Consider the following 20,714-nt stretch of genomic DNA (forward strand, 5'->3'; position numbering starts at 1 on the left):
AATAAAACTACTATCCTTACTCCGTATAGCTCTCTACTAATTTGCTATCGCAACTGATTGATGCTTCGCCTTTCGGGCGGAACTGCGACTTTTTTATTGTTTCGGGTTAACAGAAGGGCTTTCTTTTCGGCTCCAACAACAAACAACAAACAAGCTAGGAATCGTTTGTAACAAGACAGATCGAACATGAGCGCGAAAACCGAGTATGCAAAAACGCATGAGCAAAAGTTCGTCGAGTATTTGTGATTTAATGCATCCCGTTGTCCTGCGCGAAAAACTATTTTGGCTACACCATCAGATGCAATAATGAGTGGTTAAGATAACACAATAGCCAGTTGAACAAATTACCACCCGACAGACTTGTTACTCTTTCTCAGATGTGCGGGTGCTGCCCAATGCTTAATACTGCTTTATTAGGAAGATATAATGACCTGGCTACCCGCATAATTGTAGAGGCTGAGCATATCGACGCACTTGGTGGATCGTGCATAAGCAAGCCATCGATAGCGTTGCCGTCTAAAGAGGTAGTTTTCGTGCGCAAGTGGCGAGAAAACGTTGTGGCAGAAATTCTGATTAGTGATGTTTCCCGGCTATGTATTCCTCTTCCTTTTTTTCCTGAAAATGGCTGCTTTCACGCAATATGTGTTACGGTGCGCGAGAAGTATTTAGTACGGCTCAATTTACTCGCTACAACTCGGTTTTGCCAACTTCAGTGTAAAGTTTGAACTGAAGCACGTACAGCTTGGTCCATTCTTAGAGGGAACACGCGAGCGCGTGGCCAGTGGTCCGCGGAGCGCTAACTACTGGCGAGATTTCGAAACCCGGAGCATGCGCATAGATTCATTCGGGCGGTGCGTGCCCGGCGTCGTCTGCTACTTCTCCGCCCCAGCGCTAGCAAGCGCTGGCCCATCCGGCTTTCTTTCTTTTTTTTTCGCACTGTGAAGCACTGATACCAACCCTGCCTCCCGCTTGTTGAATAGGCCGATATTGTATGGTTGGATGGGCATACTTCGTATGCTCGCTGCATCGGGCTTCAGTTGTTTTGTCTCTTATGAAAAGTGGCCAGTTGCTGCGAGCAGTACGGCAGAAACATAAGACTAGCTTATCGGTTAGAATTGACACGAGGTTGTGGAAGTGACAGGCTTCGTTATCACTTTTGCACAATTCCACAGTTAGGGGTTGCTCCACAACCATTATTCGGGTAAATTTTCTCAGCTGTGAGCAGCGCTTGGTCCTATATTTCCCTTGCACACGTGTGCGTTTTTTTTTTTTCGTTTTACAGAGCATGGACTTGTGCACACTACAGCTTTGCATCCTTTTAAAGTCGTGTGACTAGTTCTGTCCCCACATACCCGCAAAAATCAATAAAATTTCTCCTCCACGTTTACTTTCATGTGTCGTTCTACGCACACCTTACGTCATTGCGCGCACGTGTGGGTGTAACAGAATAATTTTCATAAAACTGCACGTCCAATCGACATCACAAATATCCTAACTATGGAGCTTCTGTGGACGTTGTTTCAACGAGCAAGAACCGAGTCGAGTTAATACTCGCGAGAGACTGCAGCGACAAGTGAGAACTTTTATTGGTCCTGAGAAACTGGCCAGGGGGAGCCGAAGGCTCCATCAGGTCAAGTCGATGGCTCCGCCCACGATGGCACAGGGGGCGAAATCCCGTTGCGATGTCGTGGGCCCTCTGGACTGCCTGGAGTTGGATGTGGTGGTGGTCGCTTCTTAGGAACTCCCCCCACTGTTCCTTTGTGGCAAGTATAGAGTTTTCTATGGCTGGGCACAACCAGAGCATGAGATGGAAAGAGCATGAGTCGGCTCCGCATTTGGGGCACGACTGCGGGAAGTGCGGGTCTATCCTGCTAAGGGACCGCGGAGTGGGGTACGTGCGGGTTTGTAACATTCTGAGCGTGCTAGCTTGTGGTTTATTTAGTTTTGGGGGAGGAGGAGAGAACCACCCCCTTTCCAAGCGGTAGTGTGAGACGATCTAGTGAAAGGTGCACAATGGGTCTTTCTGGATGCTAGCCTCGTTACGAGGAGGGCCGTTGACGGCTGCGCGGGTCGTGAAATCGCGCGCCAGCCGGTGAGCCCGTTCGTTGGGGTTGCAGCCGTGCGGTTGGATCGAGTCCCCCAAGTGGGCCGGGAACCATGAAATGTGGAAATATGCTTCCGTGCCAGTTTCACCGAAATTAGTGAGCGTGTTGATCGCAATTCTATTCGCCCGTTTCGATACGCGCGCCGCCGAAAAGGACCTAACGGCTGTACGGGAATCCGAGAAAACAAAAGTTTTTTTTTTCTGCTTGCTGATTACCGGATGAGCAAAAGGCAGAGTGGCGGCTAGATAAATCCCACCGCGTAAAAACGGATGCGCTCTCCAGCGCTTGTCGAGCGCAGGGCCGGTGAAGTAGAAGGCGAAGTGGGGCACGCGCCGCCCTTACGACTCTATGCGCATGCGCCGCGATTACAAATCTCGCCACCAGCTAGCGCCGCGCCAGCCGCCGGCCACGCGCTCGCGTGTTCCCTCTAAGAGTGGACCGAGCTGTACATTGAAGAACGATCACAGAATGCAAACAGAGTGAAAAAAAATTTTTTTGAAAGGAAATACCACTTCTTAAACGGCAGAAAGTGTTGACCGAAATAAAATCGCGCAAGAGACATAAACCGCGCAGGCATGATGCATACTAACCTAGGCGCCAGCGTCGTAAAAGAGCCCCTTAAAGGCGCTCCTGAGAGAATCTCCGGGAGCATTGTCCACTTTGCTCTCGGTCTACAATCGCAACCATAACACAAGTCGTTTAACAACGCCAGGGTAGTAGAGCTGTAAACATTACATCAGGTGCGAGCTGTGCGCTGAGTTGAATACGGCTAGCTGTAACTGCTTGTTGACTAACATCAAATTTTTTTAGATGCATGTACAAGCGGTTACTGGTACTTGGCTTCTGGCTGGTATTCGCCCTGTTTTGCCAGAAAGTAGCAGTTGGAGCAGGAGGTGATGCTCCTGTCGAGAGAAAAGATGTTGCCACACGCGGCGCGTCATGTGCACTTTGATGCTGGAGGGTTAAATATGTTAATTACGCGGGAGAAGCTTGCACAACGGCTTGCATCATAAAGTTTGCTATGGGACTGTTGTGCTCGTGTATTGTGTCAGCTTTCAGTTAAAGTTGCTTCTAATCTTTTAATTCCCAGAGATTTGGCACAATCTGGCTTGAAAAGCACAGTCAGGCACCTTTCCCCATCTCCGCCAGGTCGTTTTGACAGACAGACAGAAGAGAAAAAAATACTTTATTTCTCGGAATTCAAAATTCCACTTGCGCAGACAAATTAGGTCATTGTAGCCTTTTTCAGCAGATAGTCCGGTATCTCTTAGTGTCGAAGGAAACTCTATCGTAGTTCTCACTTTAGCTTTTACTGCCGTTGCAAAAGTAGGCTCGAAGAGGTAGAAAACTCTCGTTAGTAGCTACAAGTGGCCCTTCTTATAACACCTGCTACTATGAAACTTTGCTTGCCTTTTAGTTTTGTCCTATCCAGAACAAAATTCAGCAGAACCAATCTCATGGTTACTGTGACGGGTAATGCGTTTAGTATTGAATCAATGTAGCAAGTATTGCCATCGTCGAAACGAGTTATGTATGAGGCGTGGACTTCAGCCGGAATCCTTTTTCGCTCCCCTGTGAGCACTCGGCGCCATTAGAGCCGGCGCTGCGAAGCCTGCGCGTGGCCTCCGAAATGCATGGCACGCTGGTGCGTGCGAATGCCGACAAACGCGTCAGCCAGGCTCCTCTCTAGCGCTTCTTTGTGGTCACTCCACGTCATCCAGCATCGCTGCCGAGAAGTCCGCGCGTGGCCTCGGAGGCGAGAAGCGTGGCGCACTGGTGCGTGCAAACCCTGAAAATTGTTTCCTCACTTGCCGCGCTAAGGGCACCCACACAGTGACCCAAGTTGACGAGACGTTCATTGAAGAGTGCATTAATGGCTCAGCGGACTACAGCGTTGGCGTGAAAGACGTTCATCGGAAAGAGGCACATACCCACTGCGGCACACACATACAGAGCGGCACATATGTCCAGATTGCCACATGCCGAGTGACGCAAGTGTAGACCGACGGTTGGTTGCGAACCTCGATCCCTCAGCACAGAAGGCCGATGCTTCAACCATTCGACAGTGGACTACACAGTGACCCAGGTTGGCGGGAAAATGGTTAGATACAAACATACGTGCATACAAACATAGATATAGTTAACCCCTGTAGAATGTCCGTGAAGTACCCTGAGAATGCTCACGTAATAAAAAAGTATTTTTTTTATTTAGATGCAGAAAAAAAAGTGCACGTACTGCTTCCCTTGACGCTCAATGTCCCTGAAAACCTGCATGCTGCTGCTTTGCAATTGTGAACGATATGGCTGGAGAACTTTAATTGACGAACTGAACAATATATTTAAAGACGGTGCTTCAGGCAAGTCCTTCAACATACGAGATGGCGCCAGGCGAAAACTTTTGGCATGCAAAATTGTGCACCGAAATACAGGTTGCAGAAGGATAGGTACTCATAACTTTGTCTTTGCCCTCATTCAAAGTGTCTAATATTTGTCGAGACATTCGAGTTCGGTATTACCATGGTGAAACCATTGCATGAAACGAACTGTTCAGAAAAGTTGAAGCGCCGCAAGCGCACCTGACAGCCAGCATAAGCTCCCTAAAAGATCAAAAGAGGTTGGCAGATGAGAGAAGAGAGACGTCTTGCCATCCCCAGTTGAAATATATCGTTGAATGGACCTTGCCTGCAGTTATTTTTTATTTTGATATGCTACAAATTGGAACATGTTTTCGAAACTCTCAAAAAGTTCCTTTACGAAAGGAAGAGACGTTTCTAGTTAGAGTTTTTATTCAGCTCAGTATTTCAAAATATTTTACCTATTTGACAACGAGTGATGAACGAGCAACGAAGGGTGAAAAGATATCTCATAAAAGTGGTGTAGCATGGTTGTAATGGTACATCTTTGAATTTGCTTATTAGCTGAGTGTGAGGAACATGAAGATTAACCACGCGGACGTTCGGTTTGCTGCCCTATACGGGAAAAATTGGAGATGGATTGCAAGAAATAATGAGGATTTTAAGGCAAGTGCAAGATCACGGGCATAATGGCAGGCACAGGGTGTACGGCATAATTAGCCGTATACTAGGCGTTCGGATTCATCGGTAATACACGTCCTCTTACGAGCAGAACACGCAAACTACTGGCAAAGTGAACATAGTTATGTGTGAGCTTTTCTTTTTCTTTGTTCAGTCAGCGCTTCCACGAGCATAAAATGGTTTGTGGTGTTCAGCGACACTTCTGATCGAGAGGAACATCTCGTCACCTCCACTACTATAAACATTGCATTAAATAGCGTGCTGATTCTCTTTTGTCTTGACGCAAAATCTTTATCTATAGCCTCCTGAAAAGCTAAGTTTCGTAAATAGAACATCATTGTTTAAAAGTGCAGTGAACTTCATTCGTGTATGTACGCACCATTACCTTCGATCATCATCTCTGAAAACGCGTGTTCGTAACCATATGCCCGCCGTAAATATTCCTCGTTAGCCAGGAAAACTTGGAGTCAAACAGGGAAACTCAAAATAGAGCTGCTACTGCTAAATTACTGCTAAACGAGGCGCCTCCTCTCCCTTAAAAAACGCTGCCTAACATTACGAGATGATTACATAGCAGCGTGACATCAACATTTATTTATTTTGTATTCTAGCCAAACGGAGTACCATCGAGCACATCCGCTGAGGTGGCCTAATGACTCTGGCATCGCACTGCTTAGGCCGAGGTCGCAGGCTCACATCCTGGACGCGGCGGCCGCATTTTGATATGGGCGAAATGAAAACATGCCCATGTATACAATGCATGGGGTACAGGTTAAAGAAACCCAGCTGGACAAATTTAACCCGGAGTCCCCCATTACGGCGTACCTCATAATCAGATCGTGGTTTGGGCTCATCAAACACCAGAGTTTAATTTTAATACCATCGAACCGTAGAATATTGATTAACGAGCAAAATGCGGGTAAATGAAAGTAATGATACTTGTGCTGAGGCATAAGTGAAACCAGGCGGGTCACAGGTTGTGTAAAGTAGGCTTTGGTATTTCAATTAACAGTATGGGCACAACAGGGGGCGAATATTAACATTCCGGGAATTCAGCAGTCCAAATATTTTGACATCAGCGAATGAATACGATAGATTGCAGAACTACCAACTGAATTTTTATCACGCTTATAGGGTATACAGGGTGTCCCACGTAACTTTAGCCAAACTATAAAAATATGCAAATCTCACGTAGCTGGACAGAACCAAGGTAATGCTGTTTGCCGTCGCTTGGAGATACTCAGATTATTTTTTGCATTCCACATAATTACATAATAAGTCTTAATTAGTTAATCAACTTCTCAATTATTGTAATCAGATGAAAAGTGTCAATGAGAAAATTGTAGAGCACTATGAAAAACTCCCGATACAGCTTTCTGTTGCTCAATGCATGCAACATAAAAGTGTTTTTCCGAGCGTGAAAGAAGCCCGCGAATGCACGCAAGATTGCCGCGCGACTGGCCGCTCGAGGCACTTTGCGTGTATTCGCGGGCATCTTACACGCTCGGAAAAACACTTTTATGTTGCATGCATTGAGCAACAGAAAGCTGTATCGGGAGTTTTTCATAGTGCTCTACAATTTTCTCATTGACACTTTTCATCTAATTACAATAATTGAGAAGTTGATTAACTAATTAAGACTTATTATGTAATTATGTGGAATGTAAAAATAATCTGAGTATCTCCAAGCGACGGCAAACAGCATTACCTTGGTTCTGTTGAGCTAGGTGGCATTTGCATATTTTTAAAGTTTGGCTAAAGTTACGTGGGACACCCTGTATATGAGAACGCATTACGAAAACCCACACAGAAAGGTAAGTACTGATACAAATATCTATATTCACGGGTGTCTAATCTTGCTGCGAAGATATACATAGTTTTCACGGACGTCACAACCGGGGCTTATGGGTTAGGTGGCCGCCATTACGGAGAACTACTGCCGTGGCGCCGGCCTTTGCTGCGTGTGCCGGGTGCGATACTTTCGCGCTGTGCGTGTTCTAATATGGTACAGCGTCGCAATGCCGACGTGTGACATGATCGGCTTGAGTGCGAGAAGCAGTCTGCCGCACAGAAAACGAACACGGAGCCAGGAACCGGGCTGTACTGATTGCCGAAAGTGAGAACTCGGCAATGCGAGTGCACGAAAGTGTTGTCGGAGGAGCGTCGGCGTCTCTGGCTCGCTCCTATAAACAGGAAAGATGTAAAGAACCTACTTTTTACGCCTACACTTAACCAGAGTTACAGAAGGCTGTATTTAGGTAAGCAAAATAAGGTATGTTGCGTCGTACACAATGCCTGGCAGCGTCGAGCATTTGGAGCAGTGAGCAGCACACGGTGTCGTAATGAACAGCTAACGAACGAGTTCATGCAAATGGGTACCGTGTTAACCGCGTTATTCCAACGATACGGATTTACCAATATATTTTTTTAATGTTTGTAACCTTACCTCGCTGAACATGATGACGCGCTTGTAGAGTAGCCGCATCGCTGTCATGCCGCTTACCCGGCCACTTGTGAAGTAGTTGATAGCCTCAAGAGACTTGTATGATTTCATTTCAATAAGAGATACGTGGTTCGTCGACAGAACCAAATAATTTACAATGTCAGCATGCGTCGTAACTGGCAGCAGGTCGACGTCCGTAGTCGTGTCTGTGCCGCCGCACAACGTGTACGGATCAACACCGTCGCACATGTTGATTTTGCTTCGTAGCGAGCACGCGTCGGGCCCACCATCCCGACAAAATATCATGGGCAGAATTCCTTCCGCCTGGCAGTCGCCGTCATTGAACACGCGATCGTTCGCAAATCGCAAAATCAACGCCGAAAGACTGCACAGGCGGCGCTCAAACATTCGCGCGCATCGGCTGCTGTGTTCCAACATGGCGGACGACCGCTAGCAGACGGCGCTGTGACGTTACGTGAAAACTATGTATTGATTTTCTTTTTTTATCAGGGGAAGGAAGGAAAGAAAAAAATGGAGAAGGAAAGGCGGATAGGTTAACCAGTTTAGCACAACCGGTTTGCTACCCTACACTTGGGAGCGGGATGGGGGATAATGAAAGATGGGGAGAAGAGAGAGCGAGAGAGAGCACATAGCACAGCACACACATCGTCAGTAAGAGTTCGTCATTCTTGCGTGGTACGTCACATCACTGTCACAGCCGCTTGTCCAAGCCCGTTTCTATCAAAAATCTACGCAATGCTTTCGTCGCCTTCAGCTTAGATGTCTTCTGTCGATGACACGTGAAAATCGTTTTAACTGACATTGGTCTATTGTTAAGGTGCGCTAAAACGGACGCCAGGGACTGTCTCTGAACATTATATTCAGGACAGTCGCATAGAGTGTGTTCTAGCGTCTCCTCGCAAAGACCGGTATTGCAAAGTGCGTTGTCGGCCATTCCAATGAGAAAAGTATAAGATTTCGTGAATGCCACAAAATCAGGGGAATATCAGTATGATGCAACTAGCTCAGCTGGGAAAATCGTAGGGTAATAAATTGATTGACCACAGGAAATAAGATAAGGACGAAGAAACATCGGAGGGGCACTAAGGAAAACCAGTACAAGGTGGCAGGACAATATATAGGTTTATAAAATCAGGAAGGATTAACGTGCGCCGGCTAGACTGGCTTAGAAACGCGCCGTGTAATTAGAGATCTACGAGAGGCCTTAGCCTTGTTGGGCACTTCTTCGAGTTACTCCTGATGATGATACTGATTCGAAGTGATTCGAGCAAAAGCTACCTGCGAATTAATAACCTATCTGACACGGTGGCTCATTGGCTATGACGATGTGCAGCCTGCACGTGGTGTGAGCTTTACGTCCCGGCCGCTTCCAATGGAGGTAGAATGCAACGAACGCTCAACTGATGCGCATTGCGTGTGCACTGTTCTGGAACCTCGGGTGATTGAATTAGCGCGGAATCCTCCAGTAAGACTTCTTATAACCCCTTATTTGTTTCGGGATGCTCAATTCTATCTATCTATCTATCTATCTATCTATCTATCTATCTATCTATCTATCTATCTATCTATCTATCTATCTATCTATCTATCTATCTATCTATCTATCTATCTATCTATCTATCTATCTATCTATCTATTTAATCAATCAATCAGCGATTTATGTTTATCGCTCTATTTCCTCTTGCCCTGCAATACGTCGGCAATTGATCCCGACGCATTCGTAAATGTACCCAGGAAGAAAGACAATCGAGAGAAGGTGAGACCCACCTACAACTTCCAAATGGTCAATTATGGTACGGCAATTTACCTAGGCAGCTTCCTTACAAAGAAGGCCCGGACAGATTTATTATTATTTCGATAGGAATTAAATGGACACTCCAGGCGCATCCTTGCCGTAGGCGTCGCCCTCGCCCTAGCCACGAGGTTCTGTATAGTCCAATGGCGATAAAATGATCACCGCGTGCCGTATGCTGTATGTGCGAGCGAAAGCGTGCGAGGGAGAGCTGGCGAGGGTGTTCCCGACTCCGGGTGGCCCCGGCGGCCGCGAGCGCCCGCTCTCCCGGGTCGGTGTATCTTGAATGCCACCTGCGTCGGGGACACAGTCCGCGTGCGCTGTGTTTTCGCGGTTTCGTTCGCGCTGATGCGAGCGGCAGGACGAAAGTCAGTTCGCCCGCTGCTGCTGCGCGCTTCCTCACTATAGCTTTCTGAGAGCGAGTTTCCGCGGTCATCGAGTGAGATGCGTTCATGTGTGCTTGTGCACGCTCGACAGCATGCTTGTTCATTTGGTTAGCATACCTATGTTTACAAATTTATAAGGCCGATCAAACTATTAGCCTTACTTCGTGTAGCTGTCCACTAATTTGCTATCGTCATTGATGCTTCGCCTTTCGGGGAGAACTGCGACGTTTTTGCTTTATCATGCTTAGGGTACTTAACGGACTTTCGGGGGCCATCAATCTATCTAAATATGCTTTTACGTTTCTTTCTAACCGTTTTCCCGCCAACTTGATCACTGTGTAGTTGATGCTGAAATGGTTAGAGCATCAGGCTGCTGGGCTGGAGGAACCGTGTTGGAAACCAACCATCGGACTAACTTGACTCATTGAGTGTGTAGCAAAGTGTACGAACGACTTCCCCGCCGACATGGGGCACGGTAGACGCAGGACTTGGCATGTACCGCTCTTCACTTACCCTCGTTGATGCCGATTTTGGTCACCGGGTATGCGCCAGTAGCTGGGTGTCGCTGTTCAATAAAAGCCTTTGACGCCAAATTCGGTAACTAGGTGTGCGCCACTCGGGACGTGCCGCTCTACAATGGCCAAAAAGATGCTTAAAATTTTTCCTTTGCTCGCCGAAATCGAACTCACGTCACAAGGATTCCTCAAGGACAATACCCCGATGCTTAAGCAGGCTGCATCACAAATGCACTGTGTATCTGCCGCTTTTCAATTAACGCCTTTCACGCCAACGATTTAGCGAGCTCTGTCATGAATGCTCTGGGTATGCGCCGTTCTTTAATGAACCTCTCGCCAACTTGACACACTGTGTATTTTGGCACTATGCGTGCGGCAAGCGAGGGCACAATTTTCAGCGTTCGCACGCACCGGCATGCCGCACTTCTCGTCTATAGGAGTCCACTTGCGGACTTCTTGGCAGCGCCACGAATGACGGCGCAGCGTGTTTAGACAGGAGCGCAAGAGAGAAGCCCGTCTGCCGCATGACGTGTTTCTCAGCGTTCTCACGCTCCGGCGCACCATGCATTTTGGACGCAATGCGAATCACGGAGGCGCCGCTAGGGGGCGCCGAATTTTCTTAGGGAAGCATGAAAGAGGTGTCACGCCGTAGTACACGCATCATTCATAGCTGGTTTCGACGTTGGCAATACGTTGTGTCGCGACATTGATTCAATGCGAAACGCATTGCCGTCGATAGTCATCGATCACTGTCGACGGTAATGCGATTATCACTAAAGCAATGAAGCGACCCACCGAAATGCTACCTCCTAAAGCAGTCGTGTATCAGGCGTGAACTGCAGCTGGGTTCCTCTTTCACGCTTCTCTCCGGACACACAGCGCCATCTACCAGCGCGCTTGCGGACTCTTTCTTTTTTTGCGCGGCCTCCGAAATTTCACCCGTGGCGCACTGGCGCGTGGAAACGCTGATAATTATTCCCTCGCAGCCCGTGGGCACTCGTGGTCCAGAGCTAAAGCGCCCAGCTGCTGTCCTTGAGGAACCCGGGGACCCGCGGGTTCGGATCCGCCCTGCACTGAACAGAAATTTGAAAGGATACTTTATGAACATAAAAATGATGATCGTGACAGATACACTAATCATACAAAAAATAGAGGACTCGCTCGTAGTATGATGGTTGGTGGAAAACATCAAAGTGTGCATTGACGGCGTCCCTACCAACAACATCACCAAGATTGCATCACATAGTAGGCTACGGGGTTCACAGCCGCCAAGCTTGCGATGAAGCGGCACTGCAAATTAGCAGAACGCCTTAACGGAACGTTTCGTGGACCATACAGGCGTAAGGAGGCTAGATAGACACAAAGTGGCTGGAGTAGGCTCCAAATGCTAATCCCATTAAGGAATAAAAAACATGTCTTAACCATTGGTGCTGTTCCTTTCGTGCGCAGACGTGGCGAACATGTTCTTCGTGGTGCTGTTCACGCTGGAGATGCTACTGAAGCTGTACAGCCTGGGTTTCCAGGGCTACTTCGTGTCGCTGTTCAACCGCTTCGACTGCTTCGTGGTGATCAGCTCTATCCTGGAGACGGTGTTCACATACACCGACATCATGCCTCCGCTAGGAGTGTCCGTGCTTCGATGCGTCCGCCTGCTGCGAATATTCAAGGTCACCAAGTGAGTAATCCTCACCGAATGCGCTGCTGCATGAACCAATAACGCCACGTAAACCTAAAGTAGAGAGCGTGCTCCGAACATTTTTTTACACACAAGGTGTATACATACAGGGTGTCCCAGCTATCATGCAGCACGATTAAAAAAAAAAGGAGGAATTGCGTTACGCGAAGCAAACTTTGTGCGTATTGTTTCCAGTACAGTATAGTAGCCACCAGTAATTTTTTTGTTATTGAGATTTCATTAGGTAATTGTAATTAATTATATGACTCGAAAAGTAGTATCCTATAATTATGAAAGTGTCAATGAGAAAGTTGTAGAGCGACATGAAAAACTCCCGATACAGCTTTCTGTTGCTGAATACGTGCTACATGAAAGTGTTTTTCTGAGCGTGAAAGAAGCCCGCGAATACATACAGAATTGCCGCTCGACTGGCCACTGGAGGCACTTTGCGTGTATTTGCGGGCTTCTTTCACGCTCGGAAAAACACTTTTATGTAGCACGTATTCAGCAACAGAAAGCTGTATCGGGAGTTTTCCATGTCGCTCTACAACTTTCTCATTGACACTTTCATAATTATAGGATACTACTTTTCGATACTACTATGAATGTTCATATTCGCATGCACTACACAGAACAACACATGCAAAATATATTCCATGCTTAGAGAGCTGCTCCAGTCTGTGCGAGGTTTTCTTGCATTCCGGGCCTGCCACTGTTTCCGGGCCTGCCACTAAATAGGGTCATTGAACTCCATATCAATGACCCTATTTCATTCCAGTAAGTGATCTTGCAGTGGAACTTCACGGTTGTGCTCCAATTTTTGAAGCTTTGCCGCACTCGCCGATACATTCACGTGCACGTGGTCTTGGGTCAGAGCATTCACCGTGTGCCGATTGCCAAAGAACTTTCATTTAAACTGCCTTTTCACTCTGAACTTGGCCATACTTTCATACTTTCATGATATTTCTAAAGATTTTGCCAATAAAAAGATGAACTATAGGTAGTCTTCCACAAAACTGCGATATCTGTTTCTGATGCAGAGTTACAAATTTGTATACTTCGTACTTCTATTTTATCAAGTTTTGGCAATTTTTGTAAACAAATTCAGGCCCTGAATCAAGATTATGCTTCAAGGAATGACTATAATTGAAGATTCGCTATCATGTGCAAAAAAAAAAAAACTGCAAATATTTCAGGAAAATCATTCCTGCTTTTTACATGTGTTTGAATAGGTGGCATCGGAGTTGGGTACGAACTAAAGCTTCGTCTAAAGTGTATACTTGTTCAAGTAATTAAGAGCGTGCGCTAATTATCATTAGGTTTACGGCTACCTACATTGTTAAATCAACTCTTTTTAGATGGGCGTGATTTACATAAGTGCGATTTACATGCAGTGTCATATAGGCAACTGCGGTATATGTTTGTTTCGGATTTTGAATTAACTAAGAATTCCTCTTCATTAACCACTGAAGATGCCGATCATTGACAACTCAAAAAGTAAGCTGATAAGGGAAATGAACGATTTTGTACTACTCGTCATTTGGAACTTTTTAGCTTTGATATTCGGTTTCTTGTTAGGCGCCGATGCGCCGATTTTTGATGTACAAGTGTCACGGTTTTCTTTGTTACAGTGCGTATATTTAAGTAAAATAAAGCTCTTGAAACCATGTGATGTTGGGAGCACAGATCTCCGTCAGACGGAACTTTTTTGCTGAATTTCGTCTATGTCCCTGGCACCATGTGACATGATGCTGAATGAAATTGAATTCAATGGAATCATAGTTGATTGTAACGCAAGCATATGTGGCTCAGAGCGTTATTGAATGACAGGATGAAAGGTGAGAACTGAGTATCGCGTATGAGATCTTTAAAGACTCCGTACAGCCTAGGTCATGTTGTAGGTCATGTTGTACAGCCTAGGTCATGTGATGTTGTTGCTTTGCTAAAATGTACAAGGATGCAAGCGTGTGCAAGTTGGTAATTCACAGCAAAATTAAGAACAGCTAGGAGGATGGGAGCCCAGAAAGGCACACGTGACACTGCATTCACAGTTTGATCAAAGTGCAAAGCATTCATAGCTATAGCATGCCCTAGTATGAGCAGTCGCATATCATTGTTTTCCTCGACCTCCCTTAGAGCCTCGAGAGGCACCCTGATTATGAAAATTATGAGAAAGAAACCACATAAGAGATTGCATTTGATGAGAGGTACTTTGAAAAATTTTGAAACATTTGATGTTCATCAACTTTTGAGTGTGACTTCCGAGAGGTACTTTAGTTCTGACTTTTTTGTAGCAATAAGGATGTCTTTCTTCAGTATTCTGTCGCATAACTCTGTAGGACATCTTTTGTGAAAGCCATTGCTTGTGTATTTTGTTAACATAAACCTTTCGTTATGTGCTTTTTGTTTGTCGCCATGGATTTATTCTTCGCTGATTTTTTTATCACTCGCTGAAACACAGGAGCAGCTGGCACTTGTGAGAGTCGTCATCATATCTTTAAAATAGGTATTTTAATAAAGGAGAAAAATATTGCTAAGCGCAGAGGTTTGCCTTGCTGAAGGCTACATACGTTACTGCAGGTTTTGTATACGACGAGGGGTGAAAGAGAGCGAGACACACAGAAGCAATGCTAAAAGCGTGACATGCGAACTGAGTGCAGCTTTGACAGCCTCGCTGCATCCCGAAGGTATCCTTAAAGCGTCTTTGCAACAGGAAATACGAAGGCAGCATCCGACCGCGCTCGAAGGACCTTCAACAGCTGAAGGTGTGCGTCGTAATCAATGTTCAAATTGTTCTTTAATATAGCCCTTTAGGTTGCAAATAAATGAAAACCGTAAGGTGGCGAATTCTTGTGAGTTCGGCTGAGCAGTGTCGGCGATATCATGGGCCTGTAACACGAACACGTCGAGTACGGCCGCAGGCGGAATTTGGGGATATTGTTTTTCACCAGGAATTTCGCTCACACGACGAGTGCAAGGACGTCGCTTTCTAAGCCGTGACACTGACCTGGCTCGCGTCGCACTTTCTTCACCCGCCCCGTGACAGGTATTGGGCGTCGCTTCGGAACCTGGTGGCGTCGCTGATCAACTCGATGCGGTCGATCGCCAGCCTGCTGCTGCTGTTGTTCCTGTTCATCGTGATATTCGCGCTGCTCGGCATGCAGGTGTTCGGCGGCAGGTTCAACCGCCCCACCGAGGACAAGCCGCGGAGCAATTTCGACACCTTCTGGCAGGCCTTGCTCACCGTATTTCAGGTGAATCACTCGATTACCTCGCATAAGTAATGGACGATGCATCTGCCTTTGTCCTTTCGTTGCCGTCTTTATTTCATTCACAGTGCTTCGTAACTAAGGAAGGGCAGGCGAAAGGTGTGCATGAGCACCAAACTGGTCTACCGCAATTATGTAAAACGTATTTGTGCTTTTTGCCATAGCTCAAGACCTAAAGATAGTCGATGCAGCAGCGAATTACCCAAGGACGACATCCGTAAATACGTCAACGTGTGATGTGAAAACAGTTTTGACGATGAATGATAAAAAGAGGACAAGCACTGAGTTGACGATGAGATATATTTAGGTTTTATTGTTAATCGGTTATCAATTTATTTATCCACCCGTCGTGGTGAATCAGTGGCTATTGCATTTTGCTGCCGTGCGCGACGCCACGGTTTCCATTACCGGCCGCGGCGCTTGAGTTGTGATGGGGGAACAATGCAAGAACGCCCATCTATTACATTTAGGTGCGCGTTGAAGTATGCCGTGTCGTAAAAATTCACATTGTCTAGCTCTAGTGTTGCTGAAGGACAATAAACCAGGCAATTTCAATTTGTACATAAAGGAAAAACGACACGGAGTGTGATAGTCGTTTCGCCTTAGCATTATCACACTTCTGTATGCAGTCAACCACAAAAGTTTACGGACCACGGGATCTCAGAAAACGTTCAATTCCCGAGCAGCCTATAGTTCTAGCCAGTAAAACTGCATACGACAATGTTGTTAGCATATTCTAGTCGAGGCCCAATATTAAAATGCCAGGCGGCGTTGCTAGGCTGCGGAGATATTCAGCTTTTTCTAAGATTTCACGGTACGTAATATTTTGTGGTTGACCGTAAATGGGCCGGAATACGAATGAAAAGATTATTTTGGCTTAAAAACAGTATTTTCTCATCTTAGTACAGCCAGATAAAAAGGTTCAATGAAGTGCATTTTTCACTAAGTGAACTGTACTGGAAATAAGTTGGTAAAGCTTTGACTTGCACGTTTGCAATATATGCTCTTCTAACGCGGACTACTTTTTCCTTCGATGCAGAATATATGAGCGCAATGACGATTTGCACCCCGTCGTTCATACGGAAAGCTCTCCTATATAGAAACTTCGTTGCTGATGAAAAATAAGGGCAAACAGCTGATAGTCGGTTCCAGTACGTATGTCCTGCTTTTCAGAGTCGTGTCAGAGTTGCTTAATTTACTCCTTTGCAACAAGTTACTAACATAGTAAAATTTAGGTAGTATACGTAGTCTTTCGATTACAAAGGCGAAGCATAGCGCGGCGAATCGTGTGTTGCAGCTCAGCTTCTGCAGTCTGCATGCTCAAGCGTGCCTGTGATGCGTTGTAATACCGCAGATCCTGACCGGCGAGGACTGGAACGTAGTGATGTACGACGGCATCAAAGCCTTCGGTGGTGTTGGCTCTTTCGGCGGGGTGGCCTGCATCTACTTCATTATTCTCTTCATTTGCGGCAACTGTATCCTTTATGGAAACAAGCACCGGAAGTGGGAGCATCGATGTGCGTTTAAGGTCGGACTGGCAACACAGGGATTGTTGTTCGTTGTTTGTTTTCTGCTAGCATTTGCTACGCACAATCTTTGCAATTCCTTTGTGTTTCTTTCACTGACTAACGGCTGGGAAATACAGATTTACCCAAAAAAACTTGACTGCCTGTCCCGCTGCATGTCGCTGTCTGTGACCAACGAGTAAACACCGTACGTTCTAAAATTACACAGCGTAGTGAATTACCTTAATAATTGAAAGTATGTGTGGTATTATAGTGCTTTTCGTGACTACCATATCATCCGCCTCCTTGGCAGGAGGACGCCGATGATTGCCAACCAAATATACAATACAGCTTCATGTGAGAAAAAAACTGAACAAAAACAGAACATGCAGCATCACAGAGGAACGAAGAAGGCCTAAACGTGTTTATTGAAAATAAGAAAGTGTTTAGGGGAGAAAGAGAAAGAGGTCTCCCACAGCACCTGACTCTAAAATACCGTACGGGAATAGACACTATTCTTTACACTGTATATCAAATGCGGGCTTACAACTTTACTACTTTCACCCTTGGTGTAACATTGACTTCGCGCTTTGCCTGAACCCCAAGAACCTTCTCTTCCGCAAACCGACCTTTCCTTGACAGCATGTTGTAATGAAGACATATTGCTCAACGTATTCTTGGCCATCGCGGTAGACAACCTGGCTGACGCTGAAAGCCTCACTGCCATAGAAAAGGTGAGTCTCCCTTTCTCCGCAAGGGATTCGTACTTTCTTTAAACTTGAGCACAGAATCGCCTCATCATGCGCGTGGTAGCATTGTTAAAGGACCCCTCACCAGGGTTGGCTATTTGAAGCAGACAAGTGCAGCGGACACTTCAGGCGTTGACAATCGTGTGCGAAAAGTATTCCAGCGCTGCTCTTCGCAAAAATAGTTGAAATTTCAAACCAAACGCTACGCGTCCTCCCTCTCGTGGAAGTGCCACCCTCAGCCAGAAAGTCGAGATTAACGCACAAGCGCCATGACGTAAAACGCAGCTTTATCAACGTCACTCACCGGGGCACGTTACTTCGCTAAATCGTCCAATGCGCAAGGCCGCCGTAAATGCGCCTCGCACCAAAAAACGGAAGAGGACAATAATAAGAAGGAAGTGGGACTTGCCACGTGAACATAACTCGGTCCCTTGCGCATGCTTCTCGGGGGAGACGGAAAGAGTGTCTTTGTTGGCAGACGCTTTCGCCTCCTGGCGGTATGGTAACAAGACATTCATTTTCCTCTATCTCCTCCAATGATAAACATATTTGAAAAAAATATTTTGTTACAGACAGCGTTTCAGAGCTGGCTGTGTGGAACTACAATTTACCGTGCCAACTGGTGAAGGGCCCTTTTAGCCGATATCAGCACACACGTATATGCGAAAATGAATATTTTTATTAGCACCGTTTAAAATAAATCCCTCCATTTTGATATTACCTGTAAGTTTTTCATTGATCAGCACCAGCTGTAGAACTTCCTAATATTTAGTGGGCTGAAAAGATTTTGTGTTCCAAGGCTACTTTGGGAGTTAGGACAGGATCAGCATCGGCTAATACTTTATGTGGGCGGCCCGGGATGGCTGAAGTGTGCCCACTGAAGAAACAAGGTGTCCTAAATGAACTTCAAGCGCCCCATAAAAGCGTTCCTCGTAGCCCGTGTTTTGTTTGAATGTGCAAATTCAATCAATCAATCAATCAATCAATCAATCAATCACCGATTGCTCAATCTAAAAATTAATCATTAACTGGAACATCTCTTTGGTTTTAATTTCATAAAAGTAACGTTTTTATCACTGAATAAATTGCATCATGATTAATGAATACAGTAGCAATCAATTATAAAATGTGTGCCTAACTCCCTCTATAGCATTATTACAAAGTGGTTCGAGCGGCCAGTCGCGCGGCAATTTTGCGTGTATTCGCGGGCTTCTCTCACGCTCGGAAAAACACTTTTATGCAGCACGTATAGAGCAACAGATAGTTCTATCGGGAGTGTTTCATGTTGCTGTACAACTTTCACATTGATACTGCGATAATTAGGACATAACTTCTCGAGTTAGATACTTAATTACAATTACCTAATTAAATATCAGTAACCAAAACACCCCTGGAAGCTCCTCGACTGTACTGGAAACAGTATGCACTAGGTTTTCTTCGACTAACGGAATTGCTCTTTTTTTTATTAATCTTGGTGCATGATAGTTGCGACACCCTGCATGTTTCGCCAACTGGCCCAACAGGAAATGTTCCCAAGTATATAATAGGCAACGATCACTGGCGTCACTCCGCAGGAGGACGAGGAAGAGGAGGAAGGCGCCGAGGAAGACGAGGACGAGCGGCGCAAGCGGCTCCGCCAGGAGCGGAAGCGGCGCCTGAGGCGGCGGCGTCGGCGGCGGCGCCGGCGCGAGCGCAAACGGCGTCAGCAGCAGCAACAGCAGCAACGGCAGCAGCGGGACGCCGAACAGAACACCGGCGGGGCCAGCCAGGACGAGGCCTCGAACGAGGCGGGGAGGGGCGCGAACAACGGGGGTCACTCGCCGTCGGACAAGGCTGACGCCCTGGCCGGCCACATGAACCATGCACCGCTCATCAAGATGTGAGGGCGTTGGCGCTACGCGCAGCGCTGCTGATGCTTGGCAGACTACGTTTTTTTTTTTCTTTTAATACCCGTGCGATGGTTCCGCGGATGTCATTCGAACGAAGGTTGTCTAGCAGGACCGAAAACTGGGAGCGTTTTGGACAAGGTTAAAAAAAGGAATCAACGACACACACTGGTCGCTCAATCTTTCTTTATTTGTTCTCGTACGGAACATGTCCCGTTTACCGCTCTAATACAACAAGCAGAAATAGCAACACCAGCAAATCCCCAGAAATCAGTAAACACTAGAGTCACTGTCTCGTACACCTTAACTTTATTTCGTCAGGTGTTGCTGCAAACAACTGCACAGCTTTGATGTGATTTTTACTTGACGACAGAGCATTGTTCTTGCTTGTTGGTGTAAACTCGAATGCAGCGATGGTTTGCGGATCCGATGGCATCTACGTTTCTGCAGCGGCTATGCCAGTCTCCGGTTATCTAAAGACTGAACACTTAGCATAACGATTCAACATAATTGGCATCGCTAAATTCGGGTGGTGGTCTGAGTAAAATACTAAAAAAATGTGGGTTCACCAGCAAGCGGCTTCTCGGCAGTTTAGCAGAATGTTTTGTATCTTTTTGCGGCAGACTTAATTATACACACCTAAGTAAAATAATTTCGCAATACAGCTGGTGATATCACGAGGTCCCTGTCAATTGTCTCACCTGACCTGTTCACTGTCGCCATTAAACTTGTAACTATTCACATCGCAAAACCCAAGCGCTGCAGCACAGTATCAGCTGTTATAGAAACAGATCCATATTTAGCAACACCGTAGAGGCTTGGGCTAGTCGGTACATACTCGACAAGGGAACAGCGCAAAAAAAAGCACGAAAGACAAGAAGGAAGAAGCGCCAGTGTATTTCTCCCTTCTTGTGTTTCATGTATTCTTGCTATGTTTCCCTGCCGAGTCCATATTTAGGAATGGGGGAAGAGGTGGGGGGGGGGGGGGGCAGGTGTTTATTAAGAATGTAGGGAGTGAGAAATGTCAGTGAACATTTCATGACAAAAATTCTCTCGCCACCTTTAGCTATTGTACTGGCCAGTTAACTTCTTCAAGCACCGATGGTAATGATATATTCATGGTCATGGGCACTTTATTCACCCTATGTGAAATTCAGTTGTGCCCAGAACCTTCGGGAAAACTTAGAGGGTTTGAGGGGCTCCTTATCGTATTAAAGGCAGAGCCTGTTTATAACTTCATTGGGCTCAGCACTGTGGATTGCTGTGTGAATATTCAAAACTATCTTATCTGAATGGACTTTTTTTATTCTACCCATATTCGATTCAAGGATTT

General features: G+C 46.1%; 1 protein-coding gene across 1 annotated transcript in view; it reads left to right on the top strand.

Annotated features, from left to right (window-relative positions):
- Positions 1 to 20,714, top strand: part of LOC119466573 (muscle calcium channel subunit alpha-1) — a 456,872-nt gene that overhangs the window by 343,572 nt on the left and 92,586 nt on the right. The window contains exons 14-18 of the mRNA XM_049657014.1: positions 11,747 to 11,972; positions 15,019 to 15,226; positions 16,596 to 16,716; positions 17,404 to 17,480; positions 19,070 to 19,374. Of these exons, the coding sequence (XP_049512971.1) occupies positions 11,747 to 11,972; positions 15,019 to 15,226; positions 16,596 to 16,716; positions 17,404 to 17,480; positions 19,070 to 19,374 (937 nt within the window). The remainder of the gene's footprint in view (positions 1 to 11,746; positions 11,973 to 15,018; positions 15,227 to 16,595; positions 16,717 to 17,403; positions 17,481 to 19,069; positions 19,375 to 20,714) is intronic.

This window comes from Dermacentor silvarum, chromosome 10, assembly GCF_013339745.2.
Source record: "Dermacentor silvarum isolate Dsil-2018 chromosome 10, BIME_Dsil_1.4, whole genome shotgun sequence".
Lineage (NCBI taxonomy): Eukaryota > Metazoa > Arthropoda > Arachnida > Ixodida > Ixodidae > Dermacentor > Dermacentor silvarum.